Source organism: Oncorhynchus keta, unplaced genomic scaffold (genome assembly GCF_023373465.1).
Source record: "Oncorhynchus keta strain PuntledgeMale-10-30-2019 unplaced genomic scaffold, Oket_V2 Un_contig_5109_pilon_pilon, whole genome shotgun sequence".
NCBI lineage: Eukaryota > Metazoa > Chordata > Actinopteri > Salmoniformes > Salmonidae > Oncorhynchus > Oncorhynchus keta.
Genome location: NW_026288121.1, coordinates 32,979 through 52,500, shown reverse-complemented (window position 1 = coordinate 52,500; position 19,522 = coordinate 32,979). Strand labels below are relative to the sequence as shown.

Here is a 19,522-nt window from a genome sequence, read left to right as displayed (position 1 = left end):
CGCTATATATCCATTGTTTAGCTGAAATGGAATGTTTGTATCCTGTATATTTGACTGTGATATGTGGTTGTCTCACCCTGATATCTTAAGATGAAAGCACTTACTGTAAATCATTCTGGATAAGAGCATCTGCTAAATCAGGGGTCTGGGGAGGTACTGCAGGGGTTCCGCGGCACCCTGACTGTACTCGTTGCAATGTTAGACATTTGATATAATTTTCACATGACACGACCACTTTGTCTACTCTTAATCATTGCCTAATTTAATTGAATGCATTTTTTATTTTATTTTTACCAATTTTGATGGTTATACAAGCAGAATATTGATAATATTACCATCATGTTGCCTACAACATTGCATACAATGTTCATTTTCATCGAACACATATTACGCAATTGCCCCATTTACAGCCATGCACAATTTAGGATTATTATTTAACAACATGATGTTGAGCTCCAAAGGGAGAACTTGAAATAACATGATGTAGATAATTAAATAACAACATGATGTAGATAATTAAATAACAACATGATGTAGATAATTAAATAACAACATGATGTAGATAATTAAATAACAACATGATGTAGATAATTAAATAACAACATGATGTAGATAATTAAATAACAACATGATGTAGATAATTAAATAACAACATGATGTAGATAATTAAATAACAACATGATGTAGATAATTAAATAACAACATGATGTAGATAATTAAATAACAACATGATGTAGATAATTAAATCATCAGAAGAACAACGTGTTTATTATTATACACTCTTAGAACAGAAGGTTCCTTCTAGAACCATAAAGGCTTCTATCACTTCATTAATATATGGAATCACTAAAAGTTCTATATATTTTTGGGTTCAGTGAACCTGTAGAGTTCTGATAACCAAAAGGTTCATGTTTTGAGGATGGGAACCCAGCAGCCCTCCAGTGGTCAGAACAAGTCCACCCATGTATTCCAGCACCCAGCCCGGGATTAGAACCAGCCACCGCTCAACCATAGGTCATACAACCACAGCTCCAACTCTTCAGCCGCTGGGTGAAAACCTGAGTTAGTCTTCAGCAATAAGCATTAATTAATCTGCTAAAATGAAGACAAAATGCTATGCAGACAAACATGGTATCACTTGTTATACATAATTATTATACATAAATCATTGCCAAAAGCACAAGACATACTGTTGCATGTAGGTCTATATTATTAATGTATTGATCATATAGAAATATAAAACATTATTTGTAACTACTACAAAGCAATTACATGTGGCTCAGGAACCACTGACTCACTGCATTATTCTATAGTATTATCAAGACACCTGCTGTTAACTCTTAACTACTTAGGACAGCTCACGAGTGAGGCTTCTCCTCTCTCGTTGACGGATGCTGGCTACCTCTGTCCGGTTCTCCTCTCTTCACTAGATGGACGGTAACTTTAGTGTTTAACCCCTCTGTGTCCAAGGACCAAACTATTGAATATTATTTTCAGGGCGCCTCAATAGCAGGTATTGAACCCCGGGTAAATAATCACTAGTCAGAACCTCAACCTCAGTATAAATTCATTATAAAAATCATCTTAATATCTGATATTGCGAGTAAACAACCTTGAGAGTGCGTCTTCCAGCCCTCCAATAAATTACATCATTCAACCCTCCAGGTTAGTAAATGTACCTCAACATCCCCGGAGAAGGCAGCGTAACGACACCAGCCTTTTAGCGGGGCTGACAGACTGACTACAACGCTCGCGTCGATAAATTAATTTTGTCATAAAAAATGACACACTGCTCGCGCCATTTAACTAACGTCTGGAAGTCAGTTATATTTGTGAAACTCTTCTTATGTTTCCCCATCTGAGCTCAGAGTAGATGAGAGATGTGATGTTTGTCTCTGTTGTGTTGAAGACCAATCCAGCAGGAGAGACCAGCCTCCCCTGTTCCCAGCTGTGTGTCCATGAAGAGTGACCGGTCTATGGATCATCCTATAGAGTTTAGAAAGGGAGACTTTTCTACTGAACAAAGGTAAGAAGAACTCATGGGTCCTGGTCAGTGAGTTAAACAACACTGTCTCTAGTCATTTCTCCTCCCATTTTCCCATTTATTGTTGTTGTTTTCATAATCCATAGGCTCATCCTTTTGTCCATTTTCATAGTCCTAAAACAATATTAAACAAACACAACATTCCCTCCGTGTGTGTGTGTGTGAGAGTGTTACTCCCTGGACGAGGAGATGTAAAATCATGTTTTGTCCACAGAAACCAACAGGAGAGGTCAGAGATTCTCAGTTGTCAGTCTTCCCAGAGTCATCAAACAGACCTGGCCTCCATATTCAGTGTATGTGGTCCTGTTATGTACATTTGTTTTTGTTTACCTCAAGTAAAGTTGATTTGTCAATCACTCATTAATGTGTTAATGAGAAAGCATTTATTCTCTTGCTTAACTTATTTACTTAATTTATTTCAGTTGCTTGAAGAGAATATTATGACATTTTTGAAGAACGAGCTGAAGATGTTCAAGAGGATTCTTAGTCCAGAACTCCCAGAAGGCTTTGAGAGTCAGAAGCAGGATAAGGAAGTGGTGGACGTTGAAGATGAGAAGCAGGAGAGCAGTGCCAGAGAGGGGGCTCTGAAGATCACACTGCACATCCTGAGGAAAATGAACCAGAAGGAGCTTGCTGACACACTGGAGAAATGTAAGATATGTCTGCATCATGCTGAATACTGTTTTATAACATTTAAAAGCTGTAGCCAAAGTACAGCTAAAGTAGCTGTGTAACTCAATGATATTGCAGCAGCCTGAACACTGTAATTTTTCAGAGTAAATAACTCAGACACTAGAGAAGCTTTAACCAAGTTTAATTCTTCCCAGAGGGTCGGTACAGCTGTTATTCAGACAACAAAACATCTGACACAAGCACTGATATTTAACCCTTTCTCCTAGGCTGAGTCTCCTCCTCCCTTTCTCCTAGGCTGAGTCTCCTCCTCCCTTTCTCCTAGGCTGAGTCTCCTCCTCCCTTTCTCCTAGGCTGAGTCTCCTCCTCCCTTTCTCCTAGGCTGAGTCTCCTCCTCCCTTTCTCCTAGGCTGAGTCTCCTCCTCCCTTTCTCCTAGGCTGAGTCTCCTCCTCCCTTTCTCCTAGGCTGAGTCTCCTCCTCCCTTTCTCCTAGGCTGAGTCTACTCCTCCCTTTCTCCTAGGCTGAGTCTACTCCTCCCTTTCTCCTAGGCTGAGTCTCCTCCTCCCTTTCTCCTAGGCTGAGTCTCCTCCTCCCTTTCTCCTAGGCTGAGTCTCCTCCTCCCTTTCTCCTAGGCTGAGTCTCCTCCTCCCTTTCTCCTAGGCTGAGTCTCCTCCTCCCTTTCTCCTAGGCTGAGTCTCCTCCTCCCTTTCTCCTAGGCTGAGTCTCCTCCTCCCTTTCTCCTAGGCTGAGTCTCCTCCTCCCTTTCTCCTAGGCTGGGTCTCCTCCTCCGCAGCCGAACAGCCAATGTATCTATGTTGCTATACAAACCTTAGTGATATCTGTTCTTCCTCACTTCATCTGACCCCTCCATCACTAATCCATGTCTCTCTCCCCTTATCAATGCCTGACACATGTAATCACTTCCCAGCACCAACACATCCCAAGCTTAGTGCTACACTATATAACTTCCTCCTATAACCATTACCTTCTGGTGTAGACTCTCCACTATATACCTTCCTCCTATAACCATTACCTTCTGGTGTAGACCCTCCACTATATACCTTCCTCCTATAACCATTACCTTCTGGTGTAGACCCTCCACTATTTCCCTTCCTCCTACAGATACCCATTACTGTCTGGTGTAGACTCTCCACTATATACCTTCCTCCTACAGATACCCATTACCTTCTGGTGTAGACCCTCCACTATATACCTTCCTCCTATAACCATTACCTTATGGTGTAGACCCTCCACTATATACCTTCCTCCTATAACCATTACCTTCTGGTGTAGACCCTCCACTATATACCTTCATCCTATAACCATTACCTTCTGGTGTAGACCCTCCACTATATACCTTCCTCCTATAACCATTACCTTCTGGTGTAGACCCTCCACTATATACCTTCCTCCTATAACCATTACCTTCTGGTGTAGACCCTCCACTATATACCTTCCTCCTATAAACATTACCTTCTGGTGTAGACCCTCCACTATTTACCTTCCTCCTACAGATAACCATTACCTTCTGGTGGAGACCCTCCACTATATACCTTCCTCCTACAGATAACCATTACCTTCTGGTGTAGACCCTCCACTATATACCTTCCTCCTATAACCATTACCTTCTGGTGTAGACCCCCCACTATATACCTTCCTCCTACAGATACTCATTAACATCTGGTGTAGACCCTCCACTATATACCTTCCTCCTACAGATACCCATTACATTCTGGTGTAGACCCTCCACTATATACCTTCCTCCTACAGATAACCATTACCTTCTGGTGTAGACCCTCCACTATATACCTTCCTCCTACAGATACCCATTACCTTCTGGTGTAGACCCTCCACTATATACCTTCCTCCTATAACCATTACCTTCTGGTGTAGACCCTCCACTATATACCTTCCTCCTACAGATACCCATTACCTTCTGGTGTAGACCCTCCACTATATACCTTCCTCCTATAACCATTACCTTCTGGTGTCGACCCTCCACTATATACCTTCCTCCTATACCCATTACCTTCTGGTGTACACCCTCCACTATATACCTTCCTCCTACAGATACCCATTACCTTCTGGTGTAGACCCTCCACTATATACCTTCCTCCTATACCCATTACCTTCTGGTGTACACCCTCCACTATATACCTTCCTCTTATAACCATTACCTTCTGGTGTAGACCCTCCACTATATACCTTCCTCCTATAACCATTACCTTCTAGTGTAGACCCTCCACTATATACCGTCCTCCTATAACCATTACCTTCTGGTGTAGACCCTCCACTATATACCTTCCTCCTATAACCATTACCTTCTAGTGTAGACCCTCCACTATATACCTTCCTCCTATAACCATTACCTTCTGGTGTAGACCCTCCACCATATACCTTCCTCCTATAAACATTACCTTCTGGTGTAGACCCTCCACTATATACCTTCCTCCTATAACCATTACCTTCTGGTGTAGACCCTCCACTATATACCTTCCTCCTATAACCATTACCTTCTAGTGTAGACCCTCCACTATATACCTTCCTCCTATAACCATTACCTTCTGGTGTAGACCCTCCACTATATACCTTCCTCCTATAACCATTACCTTCTGGTGTAGACCCTCCACTATATACCTTCCTCCTATAACCATTACCTTCTGGTGTAGACCCACCACTATATACCTTCCTCCTACAGATACCCATTAACTTCTGGTGTAGACCCTCCACTATATCCTCCTCCTACAGATACCCATTACCTTCTAGTGTAGACCCTCCACTATATACCTTCCTCCTATAACCATTAACTTCTGGTGTAGACCCTCCACTATATACCTTCCTCCTACAGATACCCATTACCCTCTGGTGTAGACCCTCCACTATATACATTCCTCCTATAACCATTAACTTCTGGTGTAGACACTCTGCTATATACCTTCCTCCTACAGATACCCATTACCTTCTGGTGTAGACCCTCCACTATATACCTTCCTCCTATAACCATTACCTTCTGGTGTAGACCCTCCACTATATACCTTCCTCCTATAACCATTACCTTCTGGTGTAGACCCTCCACTATATACCTTCCTCCTATAACCATTACCTTCTGGTGTAGACCCTCCACTATATACCTTCCTCCTATACCCATTACCTTCTGGTGTAGACCCTCCACTATATACCTTTCTCCTATACCCATTACCTTCTGGTGTAGACCCTCCACTATATACCTTCCTCCTACAGATACCCATTACCTTCTGGTGTAGACCCTCCACTATATACCTTCCTCCTACAGATACCCATTACCTTCTGGTGTAGACCCTCCACTATATACCTTCCTCCTATAACCATTACATTTCTGGTGTAGACCCTCCACTATATACCTTCCTCCTATAACCATTACCTTCTGGTGTAGACCCCCACTATATACCTTCCTCCTACAGATACTCATTAACATCTGGTGTAGACCCTCCACTATATACCTTCTTCCTACAGATACCATTACCTTCTGGTGTAGACCCTCCACTATATACCTTCCTCCTACAGATAACCATTACCTTCTGGTGTAGACCCTCCACTATATACCTTCCTCCTATAACCATTACCTTCTGGTGTAGACCCTCCACTATATACCTTCCTCCTACAGATACCCATTACCTTCTGGTGTAGACCCTCCACTATATACCTTCCTCCTATAACCATTACCTTCTGGTGTCGACCCTCCACTATATACCTTCCTCCTATACCCATTACCTTCTGGTGTACACCCTCCACTATATACCTTCCTCCTACAGATACCCATTACCTTCTGGTGTAGACCCTCCACTATATACCTTCCTCCTATACCCATTACCTTCTGGTGTACACCCTCCACTATATACCTTCCTCTTATAACCATTACCTTCTGGTGTAGACCCTCCACTATATACATTCCTCCTATAACCATTACCTTCTGGTGTAGACCCTCCACTATATACCTTCCTCCTATAACCATTACCTTCTAGTGTAGACCCTCCACTATATACCTTCCTCCTATAACCATTACCTTCTGGTGTAGACCCTCCACTATATACCTTCCTCCTATAACCATTACATTCTGGTGTAGACCCTCCACTATATACCTTCCTCCTATAACCATTACCTTCTGGTGTAGACCCTCCACTATATACCTTCCTCCTATAACCATTAACTTCTGGTGTAGACCCTCCAGAATATACCTTCCTCCTATAACCATTACCTTCTGGTGTAGACCCTCCACTATATACCTTCCTCCTATAACCATTACCTTCTGGTGTAGACCCTCCACTATATACCTTCCTCCTATAACCATTACCTTCTGGTGTAGACCCACCACTATATACCTTCCTCCTACAGATACCCATTAACTTCTGGTGTAGACCCTCCACTATATCCTCCTCCTACAGATACCCATTACCTTCTAGTGTAGACCCTCCACTATATACCTTCCTCCTATAACCATTAACTTCTGGTGTAGACCCTCCACTATATACCTTCCTCCTACAGATACCCATTACCTTCTGGTGTAGACCCTCCACTATATACATTCCTCCTATAACCATTAACTTCTGGTGTAGACACTCTGCTATATACTTTCCTCCTACAGATACCCATTACCTTCTGGTGTAGACCCTCCACTATATACCTTCTTCCTACAGATACCATTACCTTCTGGTGTAGACCCTCCACTATATACCTTCCTCCTACAGATAACCATTACCTTCTGGTGTAGACCCTCCACTATATACCTTCCTCCTACAGATACCCATTACCTTCTGGTGTAGACCCTCCACTATATACCTTCCTCCTATAACCATTACCTTCTGGTGTAGACCCTCCACTATATACCTTCCTCCTACAGATAACCATTACCTTCTGGTGTAGACCCTCCACTATATACCTTCCTCCTATAACCATTACCTTCTGGTGTCGACCCTCCACTATATACCTTCCTCCTATACCCATTACCTTCTGGTGTACACCCTCCACTATATACCTTCCTACTATAAACATTACCTTCTGGTGTAGACCCTCCACTATTTACCTTCCTCCTACAGATAACCATTACCTTCTGGTGGAGACCCTCCACTATATACCTTCCTCCTACAGATAACCATTACCTTCTGGTGTAGACCCTCCACTATATACCTTCCTCCTATAACCATTACCTTCTGGTGTAGACCCTCAACTATATACCTTCCTCCTATAACCATTACCTTCTGGTGTAGACCCTCCACTATATACCTTCATCCTATAACCATTACCTTCTGGTGTAGACCCTCCACTATATACCTTCCTCCTATAACCATTACCTTCTGGTGTAGACCCTCCACTATATACCTTCCTCCTATAACCATTACCTTCTGGTGTAGACCCACCACTATATACCTTCCTCCTACAGATACCCATTAACTTCTGGTGTAGACCCTCCACTATATCCTCCTCCTACAGATACCATTACCTTCTAGTGTAGACCCTCCACTATATACCTTCCTCCTATAACCATTAACTTCTGGTGTAGACCCTCCACTATATACCTTCCTCCTACAGATACCCATTACCTTCTGGTGTAGACCCTCCACTATATACATTCCTCCTATAACCATTAACTTCTGGTGTAGACACTCTGCTATATACCTTCCTCCTACAGATACCCATTACCTTCTGGTGTAGACCCTCCACTATATACCTTCTTCCTACAGATACCATTACCTTCTGGTGTAGACCCTCCACTATATACCTTCCTCCTACAGATAACCATTACCTTCTGGTGTAGACCCTCCACTATATACCTTCCTCCTACAGATACCCATTACCTTCTGGTGTAGACCCTCCACTATATACCTTCCTCCTATAACCATTACCTTCTGGTGTAGACCCTCCACTATATACCTTCCTCCTACAGATACCCATTACCTTCTGGTGTAGACCCTCCACTATATACCTTCCTCCTATAACCATTACCTTCTGGTGTCGACCCTCCACTATATACCTTCCTCCTATACCCATTACCTTCTGGTGTACACCCTCCACTATATACCTTCCTACTATAAACATTACCTTCTGGTGTAGACCCTCCACTATTTACCTTCCTCCTACAGATAACCATTACCTTCTGGTGGAGACCCTCCACTATATACCTTCCTCCTACAGATAACCATTACCTTCTGGTGTAGACCCTCCACTATATACCTTCCTCCTATAACCATTACCTTCTGGTGTAGACCCTCAACTATATACCTTCCTCCTATAACCATTACCTTCTGGTGTAGACCCTCCACTATATACCTTCATCCTATAACCATTACCTTCTGGTGTAGACCCTCCACTATATACCTTCCTCCTATAACCATTACCTTCTGGTGTAGACCCTCCACTATATACCTTCCTCCTATAACCATTACCTTCTGGTGTAGACCCTCCACTATATACCTTCCTCCTATAAACATTACCTTCTGGTGTAGACCCTCCACTATTTACCTTCCTCCTACAGATAACCATTACCTTCTGGTGGAGACCCTCCACTATATACCTTCCTCCTACAGATAACCATTACCTTCTGGTGTAGACCCTCCACTATATACCTTCCTCCTATAACCATTACCTTCTGGTGTAGACCCCCACTATATACCTTCCTCCTACAGATACTCATTAACATCTGGTGTAGACCCTCCACTATATACCTTCCTCCTACAGATACCCATTACCTTCTGGTGTAGACCCTCCACTATATACCTTCCTCCTACAGATAACCATTACCTTCTGGTGTAGACCCTCCACTATATACCTTCCTCCTACAGATACCCATTACCTTCTGGTGTAGACCCTCCACTATATACCTTCCTCCTATAACCATTACCTTCTGGTGTAGACCCTCCACTATATACCTTCCTCCTACAGATACCCATTACCTTCTGGTGTAGACCCTCCACTATATACCTTCCTCCTATAACCATTACCTTCTGGTGTCGACCCTCCACTATATACCTTCCTCCTATACCCATTACCTTCTGGTGTACACCCTCCACTATATACCTTCCTCCTACAGATACCCATTACCTTCTGGTGTAGACCCTCCACTATATACCTTCCTCCTATACCCATTACCTTCTGGTGTACACCCTCCACTATATACCTTCCTCTATAACCATTACCTTCTGGTGTAGACCCTCCACTATATACCTTCCTCCTATAACCATTACCTTCTAGTGTAGACCCTCCACTATATACCGTCCTCCTATAACCATTACCTTCTGGTGTAGACCCTCCACTATATACCTTCCTCCTATAACCATTACCTTCTAGTGTAGACCCTCCACTATATACCTTCCTCCTATAACCATTACCTTCTGGTGTAGACCCTCCACCATATACCTTCCTCCTATAAACATTACCTTCTGGTGTAGACCCTCCACTATATACCTTCCTCCTATAAACATTACCTTCTGGTGTAGACCCTCCACTATATACCTTCCTCCTATAACCATTACCTTCTAGTGTAGACCCTCCACTATATACCTTCCTCCTATAACCATTACCTTCTGGTGTAGACCCTCCACCATATACCTTCCTCCTACAGATACCCATTACCTTCTGGTGTAGACCCTCCACTATATACCTTCCTCCTATAACCATTAACTTCTGGTGTAGACCCTCCAGAATATACCTTCCTCCTATAACCATTACCTTCTGGTGTAGACCCTCCACTATATACCTTCCTCCTATAACCATTACCTTCTGGTGTAGACCCTCCACTATATACCTTCCTCCTATAACCATTACCTTCTGGTGTAGACCCACCACTATATACCTTCCTCCTACAGATACCCATTAACTTCTGGTGTAGACCCTCCACTATATCCTCCTCCTACAGATACCCATTACCTTCTAGTGTAGACCCTCCACTATATACCTTCCTCCTATAACCATTAACTTCTGGTGTAGACCCTCCACTATATACCTTCCTCCTACAGATACCCATTACCCTCTGGTGTAGACCCTCCACTATATACATTCCTCCTATAACCATTAACTTCTGGTGTAGACACTCTGCTATATACCTTCCTCCTACAGATACCCATTACCTTCTGGTGTAGACCCTCCACTATATACCTTCCTCCTATAACCATTACCTTCTGGTGTAGACCCTCCACTATATACCTTCCTCCTATAACCATTACCTTCTGGTGTAGACCCTCCACTATATACCTTCCTCCTATAACCATTACCTTCTGGTGTAGACCCTCCACTATATACCTTCCTCCTATACCCATTACCTTCTGGTGTAGACCCTCCACTATATACCTTTCTCCTATACCCATTACCTTCTGGTGTAGACCCTCCACTATATACCTTCCTCCTACAGATACCCATTACCTTCTGGTGTAGACCCTCCACTATATACCTTCCTCCTATACCCATTACCTTCTGGTGTACACCCTCCACTATATACCTTCCTCCTATAACCATTACATTTCTGGTGTAGACCCTCCACTATATACCTTCCTCCTATAACCATTACCTTCTGGTGTAGACCCCCACTATATACCTTCCTCCTACAGATACTCATTAACATCTGGTGTAGACCCTCCACTATATACCTTCTTCCTACAGATACCATTACCTTCTGGTGTAGACCCTCCACTATATACCTTCCTCCTACAGATAACCATTACCTTCTGGTGTAGACCCTCCACTATATACCTTCCTCCTATAACCATTACCTTCTGGTGTAGACCCTCCACTATATACCTTCCTCCTACAGATACCCATTACCTTCTGGTGTAGACCCTCCACTATATACCTTCCTCCTATAACCATTACCTTCTGGTGTCGACCCTCCACTATATACCTTCCTCCTATACCCATTACCTTCTGGTGTACACCCTCCACTATATACCTTCCTCCTACAGATACCCATTACCTTCTGGTGTAGACCCTCCACTATATACCTTCCTCCTATACCCATTACCTTCTGGTGTACACCCTCCACTATATACCTTCCTCTTATAACCATTACCTTCTGGTGTAGACCCTCCACTATATACATTCCTCCTATAACCATTACCTTCTGGTGTAGACCCTCCACTATATACCTTCCTCCTATAACCATTACCTTCTAGTGTAGACCCTCCACTATATACCTTCCTCCTATAACCATTACCTTCTGGTGTAGACCCTCCACTATATACCTTCCTCCTATAACCATTACATTCTGGTGTAGACCCTCCACTATATACCTTCCTCCTATAACCATTACCTTCTGGTGTAGACCCTCCACTATATACCTTCCTCCTATAACCATTAACTTCTGGTGTAGACCCTCCAGAATATACCTTCCTCCTATAACCATTACCTTCTGGTGTAGACCCTCCACTATATACCTTCCTCCTATAACCATTACCTTCTGGTGTAGACCCTCCACTATATACCTTCCTCCTATAACCATTACCTTCTGGTGTAGACCCACCACTATATACCTTCCTCCTACAGATACCCATTAACTTCTGGTAGACCCTCCACTATATCCTCCTCCTACAGATACCCATTACCTTCTAGTGTAGACCCTCCACTATATACCTTCCTCCTATAACCATTAACTTCTGGTGTAGACCCTCCACTATATACCTTCCTCCTACAGATACCCATTACCTTCTGGTGTAGACCCTCCACTATATACATTCCTCCTATAACCATTAACTTCTGGTGTAGACACTCTGCTATATACCTTCCTCCTACAGATACCCATTACCTTCTGGTGTAGACCCTCCACTATATACCTTCTTCCTACAGATACCATTACCTTCTGGTGTAGACCCTCCACTATATACCTTCCTCCTACAGATAACCATTACCTTCTGGTGTAGACCCTCCACTATATACCTTCCTCCTACAGATACCCATTACCTTCTGGTGTAGACCCTCCACTATATACCTTCCTCCTATAACCATTACCTTCTGGTGTAGAACCTCCACTATATACCTTCCTCCTATAACCATTACCTTCTGGTGTAGACCCTCCACTATATACCTTCCTCCTACAGATACCCATTACCTTCTGGTGTAGAACCTCCACTATATACCTTCCTCCTATAACCATTACCTTATGGTGTAGACCCTCCACTATATACCTTCCTCCTATACCCATTACCTTCTGGTGTAGACCCTCCACTATATACCTTCCTCCTATACCCATTACCTTCTGGTGTAGACCCTCCACTATATACCTTCCTCCTATAACCATTACCTTCTGGTGTAGACCCTCCACTATATACCTTCCTCCTATAACCATTACCTTCTGGTGTAGACCCTCCACTATATACCTTCCTCCTATAACCATTACCTTCTAGTGTAGACCCTCCACTATATACCTTCCTCCTATAACCATTACCTTCTGGTGTAGACCCTCCACTATATACCTTCCTCCTATAACCATTACATTCTGGTGTAGACCCTCCACTATATACCTTCCTCCTATAACCATTACCTTCTGGTGTAGACTCTCCACTATATACCTTCCTCCTATAACCATTACCTTCTGGTGTAGACCCTCCACTATATACCTTCCTCCTATAACCATTACCTTCTGGTGTAGACCCTCCACTATATACCTTCCTCCTATAACCATTACCTTCTGGTGTAGACCCACCACTATATACCTTCCTCCTACAGATACCCATTAACTTCTGGTGTAGACCCTCCACTATATCCTCCTCCTACAGATACCCATTACCTTCTAGTGTAGACCCTCCACTATATACCTTCCTCCTATAACCATTAACTTCTGGTGTAGACCCTCCACTATATACCTTCCTCCTACAGATACCCATTACCTTCTGGTGTAGACCCTCCACTATATACATTCCTCCTATAACCATTAACTTCTGGTGTAGACACTCTGCTATATACCTTCCTCCTACAGATACCCATTACCTTCTGGTGTAGACCCTCCACTATATACCTTCCTCCTATAACCATTACCTTCTGGTGTAGACCCTCCACTATATACCTTCCTCCTATAACCATTACCTTCTGGTGTAGACCCTCCACTATATACCTTCCTCCTATAACCATTACCTTCTGGTGTAGACCCTCCACTATATACCTTCCTCCTATAACCATTACCTTCTGGTGTAGACCCTCCACTATATACCTTCCTCCTATAACCATTACCTTCTGGTGTAGACCCTCCACTATATACCTTCCTCCTACAGATACCCATTACCTTCTGGTGTAGACCCTCCACTATATACCTTCCTCCTATACCCATTACCTTCTGGTGTACACCCTCCACCATATACCTTCCTCCTATAACCATTACATTTCTGGTGTAGACCCTCCACTATATACCTTCCTCCTATAACCATTACCTTCTGGTGTAGACCCTCCATTATATACCTTCCTCCTACAGATACCCATTAACTTCTGGTGTAGACCCTCCACTATATACCCTCCTCATACAGATACCCATTACCTGCTGGTGTAGACCCTCCACTATATACCTTCCTCCTATAACCATTACCTGCTGGTGTAGACCCTCCACTATATACCTTCCTCCTATAAACATTACCTTCTGGTGTAGACCCTCCACTATATACCTTCCTCCTCTAACCATTAACTTCTGGTGTACACCCTCCACTATATACCTTCCTCCTATAACCATTACCTTCTGGTGTAGACCCTCCAGAATATACCTTCCTCCTATAACCATTACCTTCTGGTGTAGACCCTCCACTATATACCTTCCTCCTATAACCATTACCTTCTGGTGTAGACCCTCCACTATATACCTTCCTCCTATAACCATTACCTTCTGGTGTAGACCCTCCAGAATATACCTTCCTCCTATAACCATTACCTTCTGGTGTAGACCCTCCACTATATACCTTCCTCCTATAACCATTACCTTCTGGTGTAGACCCACCACTATATACCTTCCTCCTACAGATACCCATTAACTTCTGGTGTAGACCCTCCACTATATCCTCCCTCCTACAGATACCCATTACCTTCTAGTGTAGACCCTCCACTATATACCTTCCTCCTATAACCATTACCTTCTGGTGTAGACCCTCCACCATATACCTTCCTCCTATAAACATTACCTTCTGGTGTGACCCTCCACTATATACCTTCCTCCTATAACCATTACCTTCTGGTGTAGACCCTTCCACTATATACCTTCCTCCTATAACCATTACCTTCTAGTGTAGACCCTCCACTATATACCTTCCTCCTATAACCATTACCTTCTGGTGTAGACCCTCCACCATATACCTTCCTCCTACAGATACCCATTGCCTTCTGGTGTAGACCCTCCACTATATACCTTCCTCCTATAACCATTAACTTCTGGTGTAGACCCTCCACTATATACCTTCCTCCTACAGATACCCATTACCTTCTGGTGTAGACCCTCCACTATATACATTCCTCCTATAACCATTAACTTCTGGTGTAGACACTCTGCTATATACCTTCCTCCTACAGATACCCATTACCTTCTGGTGTAGACCCTCCACTATATACCTTCCTCCTATAACCATTACCTTCTGGTGTAGACCCTCCACTATATACCTTCCTCCTATACCCATTACCTTCTGGTGTAGACCCTCTACTATATACCTTTCTCCTATACCCATTACCTTCTGGTGTAGACCCTCCACTATATACCTTCCTCCTACAGATACCCATTACCTTCTGGTGTAGACCCTCCACTATATACCTTCCTCCTATACCCATTACCTTCTGGTTACACCCTCCACTATATACCTTCCTCCTATAACCATTACCTTCTGGTGTAGACCCTCCAGAATATACCTTCCTCCTATAACCATTACCTTCTGGTGTAGACCCTCCACTATATACCTTCCTCCTATAACCATTACCTTCTGGTGTAGACCCTCCACTATATACCTTCCTCCTATAACCATTACCTTCTGGTGTAGACCCACCACTATATACCTTCCTCCTACAGATACCCATTAACTTCTGGTGTAGACCCTCCACTATATCCTCCTCCTACAGATACCCATTACCTTCTAGTGTAGACCCTCCACTATATACCTTCCTCCTATAACCATTAACTTCTGGTGTAAACCCTCCACCATATACCTTCCTCCTATAACCATTACCTTCTGGTGTAGACCCTCCACTATATACCTACCTCCTATACCCATTACCTTCTGGTGTAGACCCTCCACTATATACCTTCCTCCTACAGATACCCATTACCTTCTGGTGTAGACCCTCCACTATATACCTTCCTCCTATAACCATTACATTTCTGGTGTAGACCCTCCACTATATACCTTCCTCCTATACCCATTACCTTCTGGTGTACACCCTCCACTATATACCTTCCTCCTATAACCATTACATTTCTGGTGTAGACCCTCCACTATATACCTTCCTCCTATAACCATTACCTTCTGGTGTAGACCCCCACTATATACCTTCCTCCTACAGATACTCATTAACATCTGGTGTAGACCCTCCACTATATACCTTCTTCCTACAGATACCATTACCTTCTGGTGTAGACCCTCCACTATATACCTTCCTCCTATAACCATTACCTTCTGGTGTAGAACCTCCACTATATACCTTCCTCCTATAACCATTACCTTCTGGTGTAGACCCTCCACTATATACCTTCCTCCTACAGATACCCATTACCTTCTGGTGTAGAACCTCCACTATATACCTTCCTCCTATAACCATTACCTTATGGTGTAGACCCTCCACTATATACCTTCCTCCTATACCCATTACCTTCTGGTGTAGACCCTCCACTATATACCTTCCTCCTATACCCATTACCTTCTGGTGTAGAACCTCCACTATATACCTTCCTCCTATAACCATTACCTTCTGGTGTAGACCCTCCACTATATACCTTCCTCCTATACCCATTACCTTCTGGTGTACACCCTCCACTATATACCTTCCTCCTATAACCATTACATTTCTGGTGTAGACCCTCCACTATATACCTTCCTCCTATAACCATTACCTTCTGGTGTAGACCCCCACTATATACCTTCCTCCTACAGATACTCATTAACATCTGGTGTAGACCCTCCACTATATACCTTCTTCCTACAGATACCATTACCTTCTGGTGTAGACCCTCCACTATATACCTTCCTCCTACAGATAACCATTACCTTCTGGTGTAGACCCTCCACTATATACCTTCCTCCTATAACCATTACCTTCTGGTGTAGACCCTCCACTATATACCTTCCTCCTACAGATACCCATTACCTTCTGGTGTAGAACCTCCACTATATACCTTCCTCCTATAACCATTACCTTATGGTGTAGACCCTCCACTATATACCTTCCTCCTATACCCATTACCTTCTGGTGTAGACCCTCCACTATATACCTTCCTCCTATACCCATTACCTTCTGGTGTAGACCCTCCACTATATACCTTCCTCCTACAGATACCCATTACCTTCTGGTGTAGACCCTCCACTATATACCTTCCTCCTATACCCATTACCTTCTGGTGTACACCCTCCACTATATACCTTCCTCCTATAACCATTACCTTCTGGTGTAGACCCTCCAGAATATACCTTCCTCCTATAACCATTACCTTCTGGTGTAGACCCTCCACTATATACCTTCCTCCTATAACCATTACCTTCTGGTGTAGACCCTCCACTATATACCTTCCTCCTATAACCATTACCTTCTGGTGTAGACCCACCACTATATACCTTCCTCTCCTACAGATACCCATTAACTTCTGGTGTAGACCCTCCACTATATCCTCCTCCTACAGATACCCATTACCTTCTAGTGTAGACCCTCCACTATATACCTTCCTCCTATAACCATTAACTTCTGGTGTAAACCCTCCACCATATACCTTCCTCCTATAACCATTACCTTCTGGTGTAGACCCTCCACTATATACCTACCTCCTATACCCATTACCTTCTGGTGTAGACCCTCCACTATATACCTTCCTCCTACAGATACCCATTACCTTCTGGTGTAGACCCTCCACTATATACCTTCCTCCTATACCCATTACCTTCTGGTGTACACCCTCCACTATATACCTTCCTCCTATAACCATTACATTTCTGGTGTAGACCCTCCACTATATACCTTCCTCCTATAACCATTACCTTCTGGTGTAGACCCCCACTATATACCTTCCTCCTACAGATACTCATTAACATCTGGTGTAGACCCTCCACTATATACCTTCTTCCTACAGATACCATTACCTTCTGGTGTAGACCCTCCACTATATACCTTCCTCCTACAGATAACCATTACCTTCTGGTGTAGACCCTCCACTATATACCTTCCTCCTATAACCATTACCTTCTGGTGTAGACCCTCCACTATATACCTTCCTCCTACAGATACCCATTACCTTCTGGTGTAGACCCTCCACTATATACCTTCCTCCTATAACCATTACCTTCTGGTGTCGACCCTCCACTATATACCTTCCTCCTATACCCATTACCTTCTGGTGTACACCCTCCACTATATACCTTCCTCCTACAGATACCCATTACCTTCTGGTGTAGACCCTCCACTATATACCTTCCTCCTATACCCATTACCTTCTGGTGTACACCCTCCACTATATACCTTCCTCTTATAACCATTACCTTCTGGTGTAGACCCTCCACTATATACATTCCTCCTATAACCATTACCTTCTGGTGTAGACCCTCCACTATATACCTTCCTCCTATAACCATTACCTTCTAGTGTAGACCCTCCACTATATACCTTCCTCCTATAACCATTACCTTCTGGTGTAGACCCTCCACTATATACCTTCCTCCTATAACCATTACATTCTGGTGTAGACCCTCCACTATATACCTTCCTCCTATAACCATTACATTCTGGTGTAGACCCTCCACTATATACCTTCCTCCTATAACCATTACCTTCTGGTGTAGACCCTCCACTATATACCTTCCTCCTATAACCATTAACTTCTGGTGTAGACCCTCCAGAATATACCTTCCTCCTATAACCATTACCTTCTGGTGTAGACCCTCCACTATATACCTTCCTCCTATAACCATTACCTTCTGGTGTAGACCCTCCACTATATACCTTCCTCCTATAACCATTACCTTCTGGTGTAGACCCACCACTATATACCTTCCTCCTACAGATACCCATTAACTTCTGGTGTAGACCCTCCACTATATACCTTCCTCCTACAGATACCCATTACCTTCTGGTGTAGACCCTCCACTATATACATTCCTCCTATAACCATTAACTTCTGGTGTAGACACTCTGCTATATACCTTCCTCCTACAGATACCCATTACCTTCTGGTGTAGACCCTCCACTATATACCTTCTTCCTACAGATACCATTACCTTCTGGTGTAGACCCTCCACTATATACCTTCCTCCTACAGATAACCATTACCTTCTGGTGTAGACCCTCCACTATATACCTTCCTCCTACAGATACCCATTACCTTCTGGTGTAGACCCTCCACTATATACCTTCCTCCTATAACCATTACCTTCTGGTGTAGACCCTCCACTATATACCTTCCTCCTACAGATACCCATTACCTTCTGGTGTAGAACCTCCACTATATACCTTCCTCCTATAACCATTACCTTCTGGTGTCGACCTCCACTATATACCTTCCTCCTATACCCATTACTGGTTCACCTCCACTGTACACCCTCCACTATATACCTTCCTCCTACAGATACCCATTACCTTCTGGTGTAGACCCTCCACTATATACCTTCCTCCTATACCCATTACCTTCTGGTGTACACCCCACCACCTTCCTCCTATAACCATTACCT

The 19,522-nt window shown here is 43.4% G+C and overlaps 1 protein-coding gene across 5 annotated transcripts in view; it reads left to right on the top strand.

Annotated features, from left to right (window-relative positions):
* The window catches only part of LOC127925104 (NLR family CARD domain-containing protein 3-like), a 46,724-nt gene that overhangs the window by 11,795 nt on the left and 15,407 nt on the right, over window positions 1-19,522 (top strand). For all 5 annotated transcript variants that reach the window (XM_052509906.1, XM_052509904.1, XM_052509905.1 and 2 more), the window contains exons 4-6: window positions 1,910-2,026; window positions 2,259-2,337; window positions 2,467-2,695. In XM_052509906.1, the coding sequence (XP_052365866.1) occupies window positions 1,910-2,026; window positions 2,259-2,337; window positions 2,467-2,695 (425 nt within the window). The remainder of the gene's footprint in view (window positions 1-1,909; window positions 2,027-2,258; window positions 2,338-2,466; window positions 2,696-19,522) is intronic.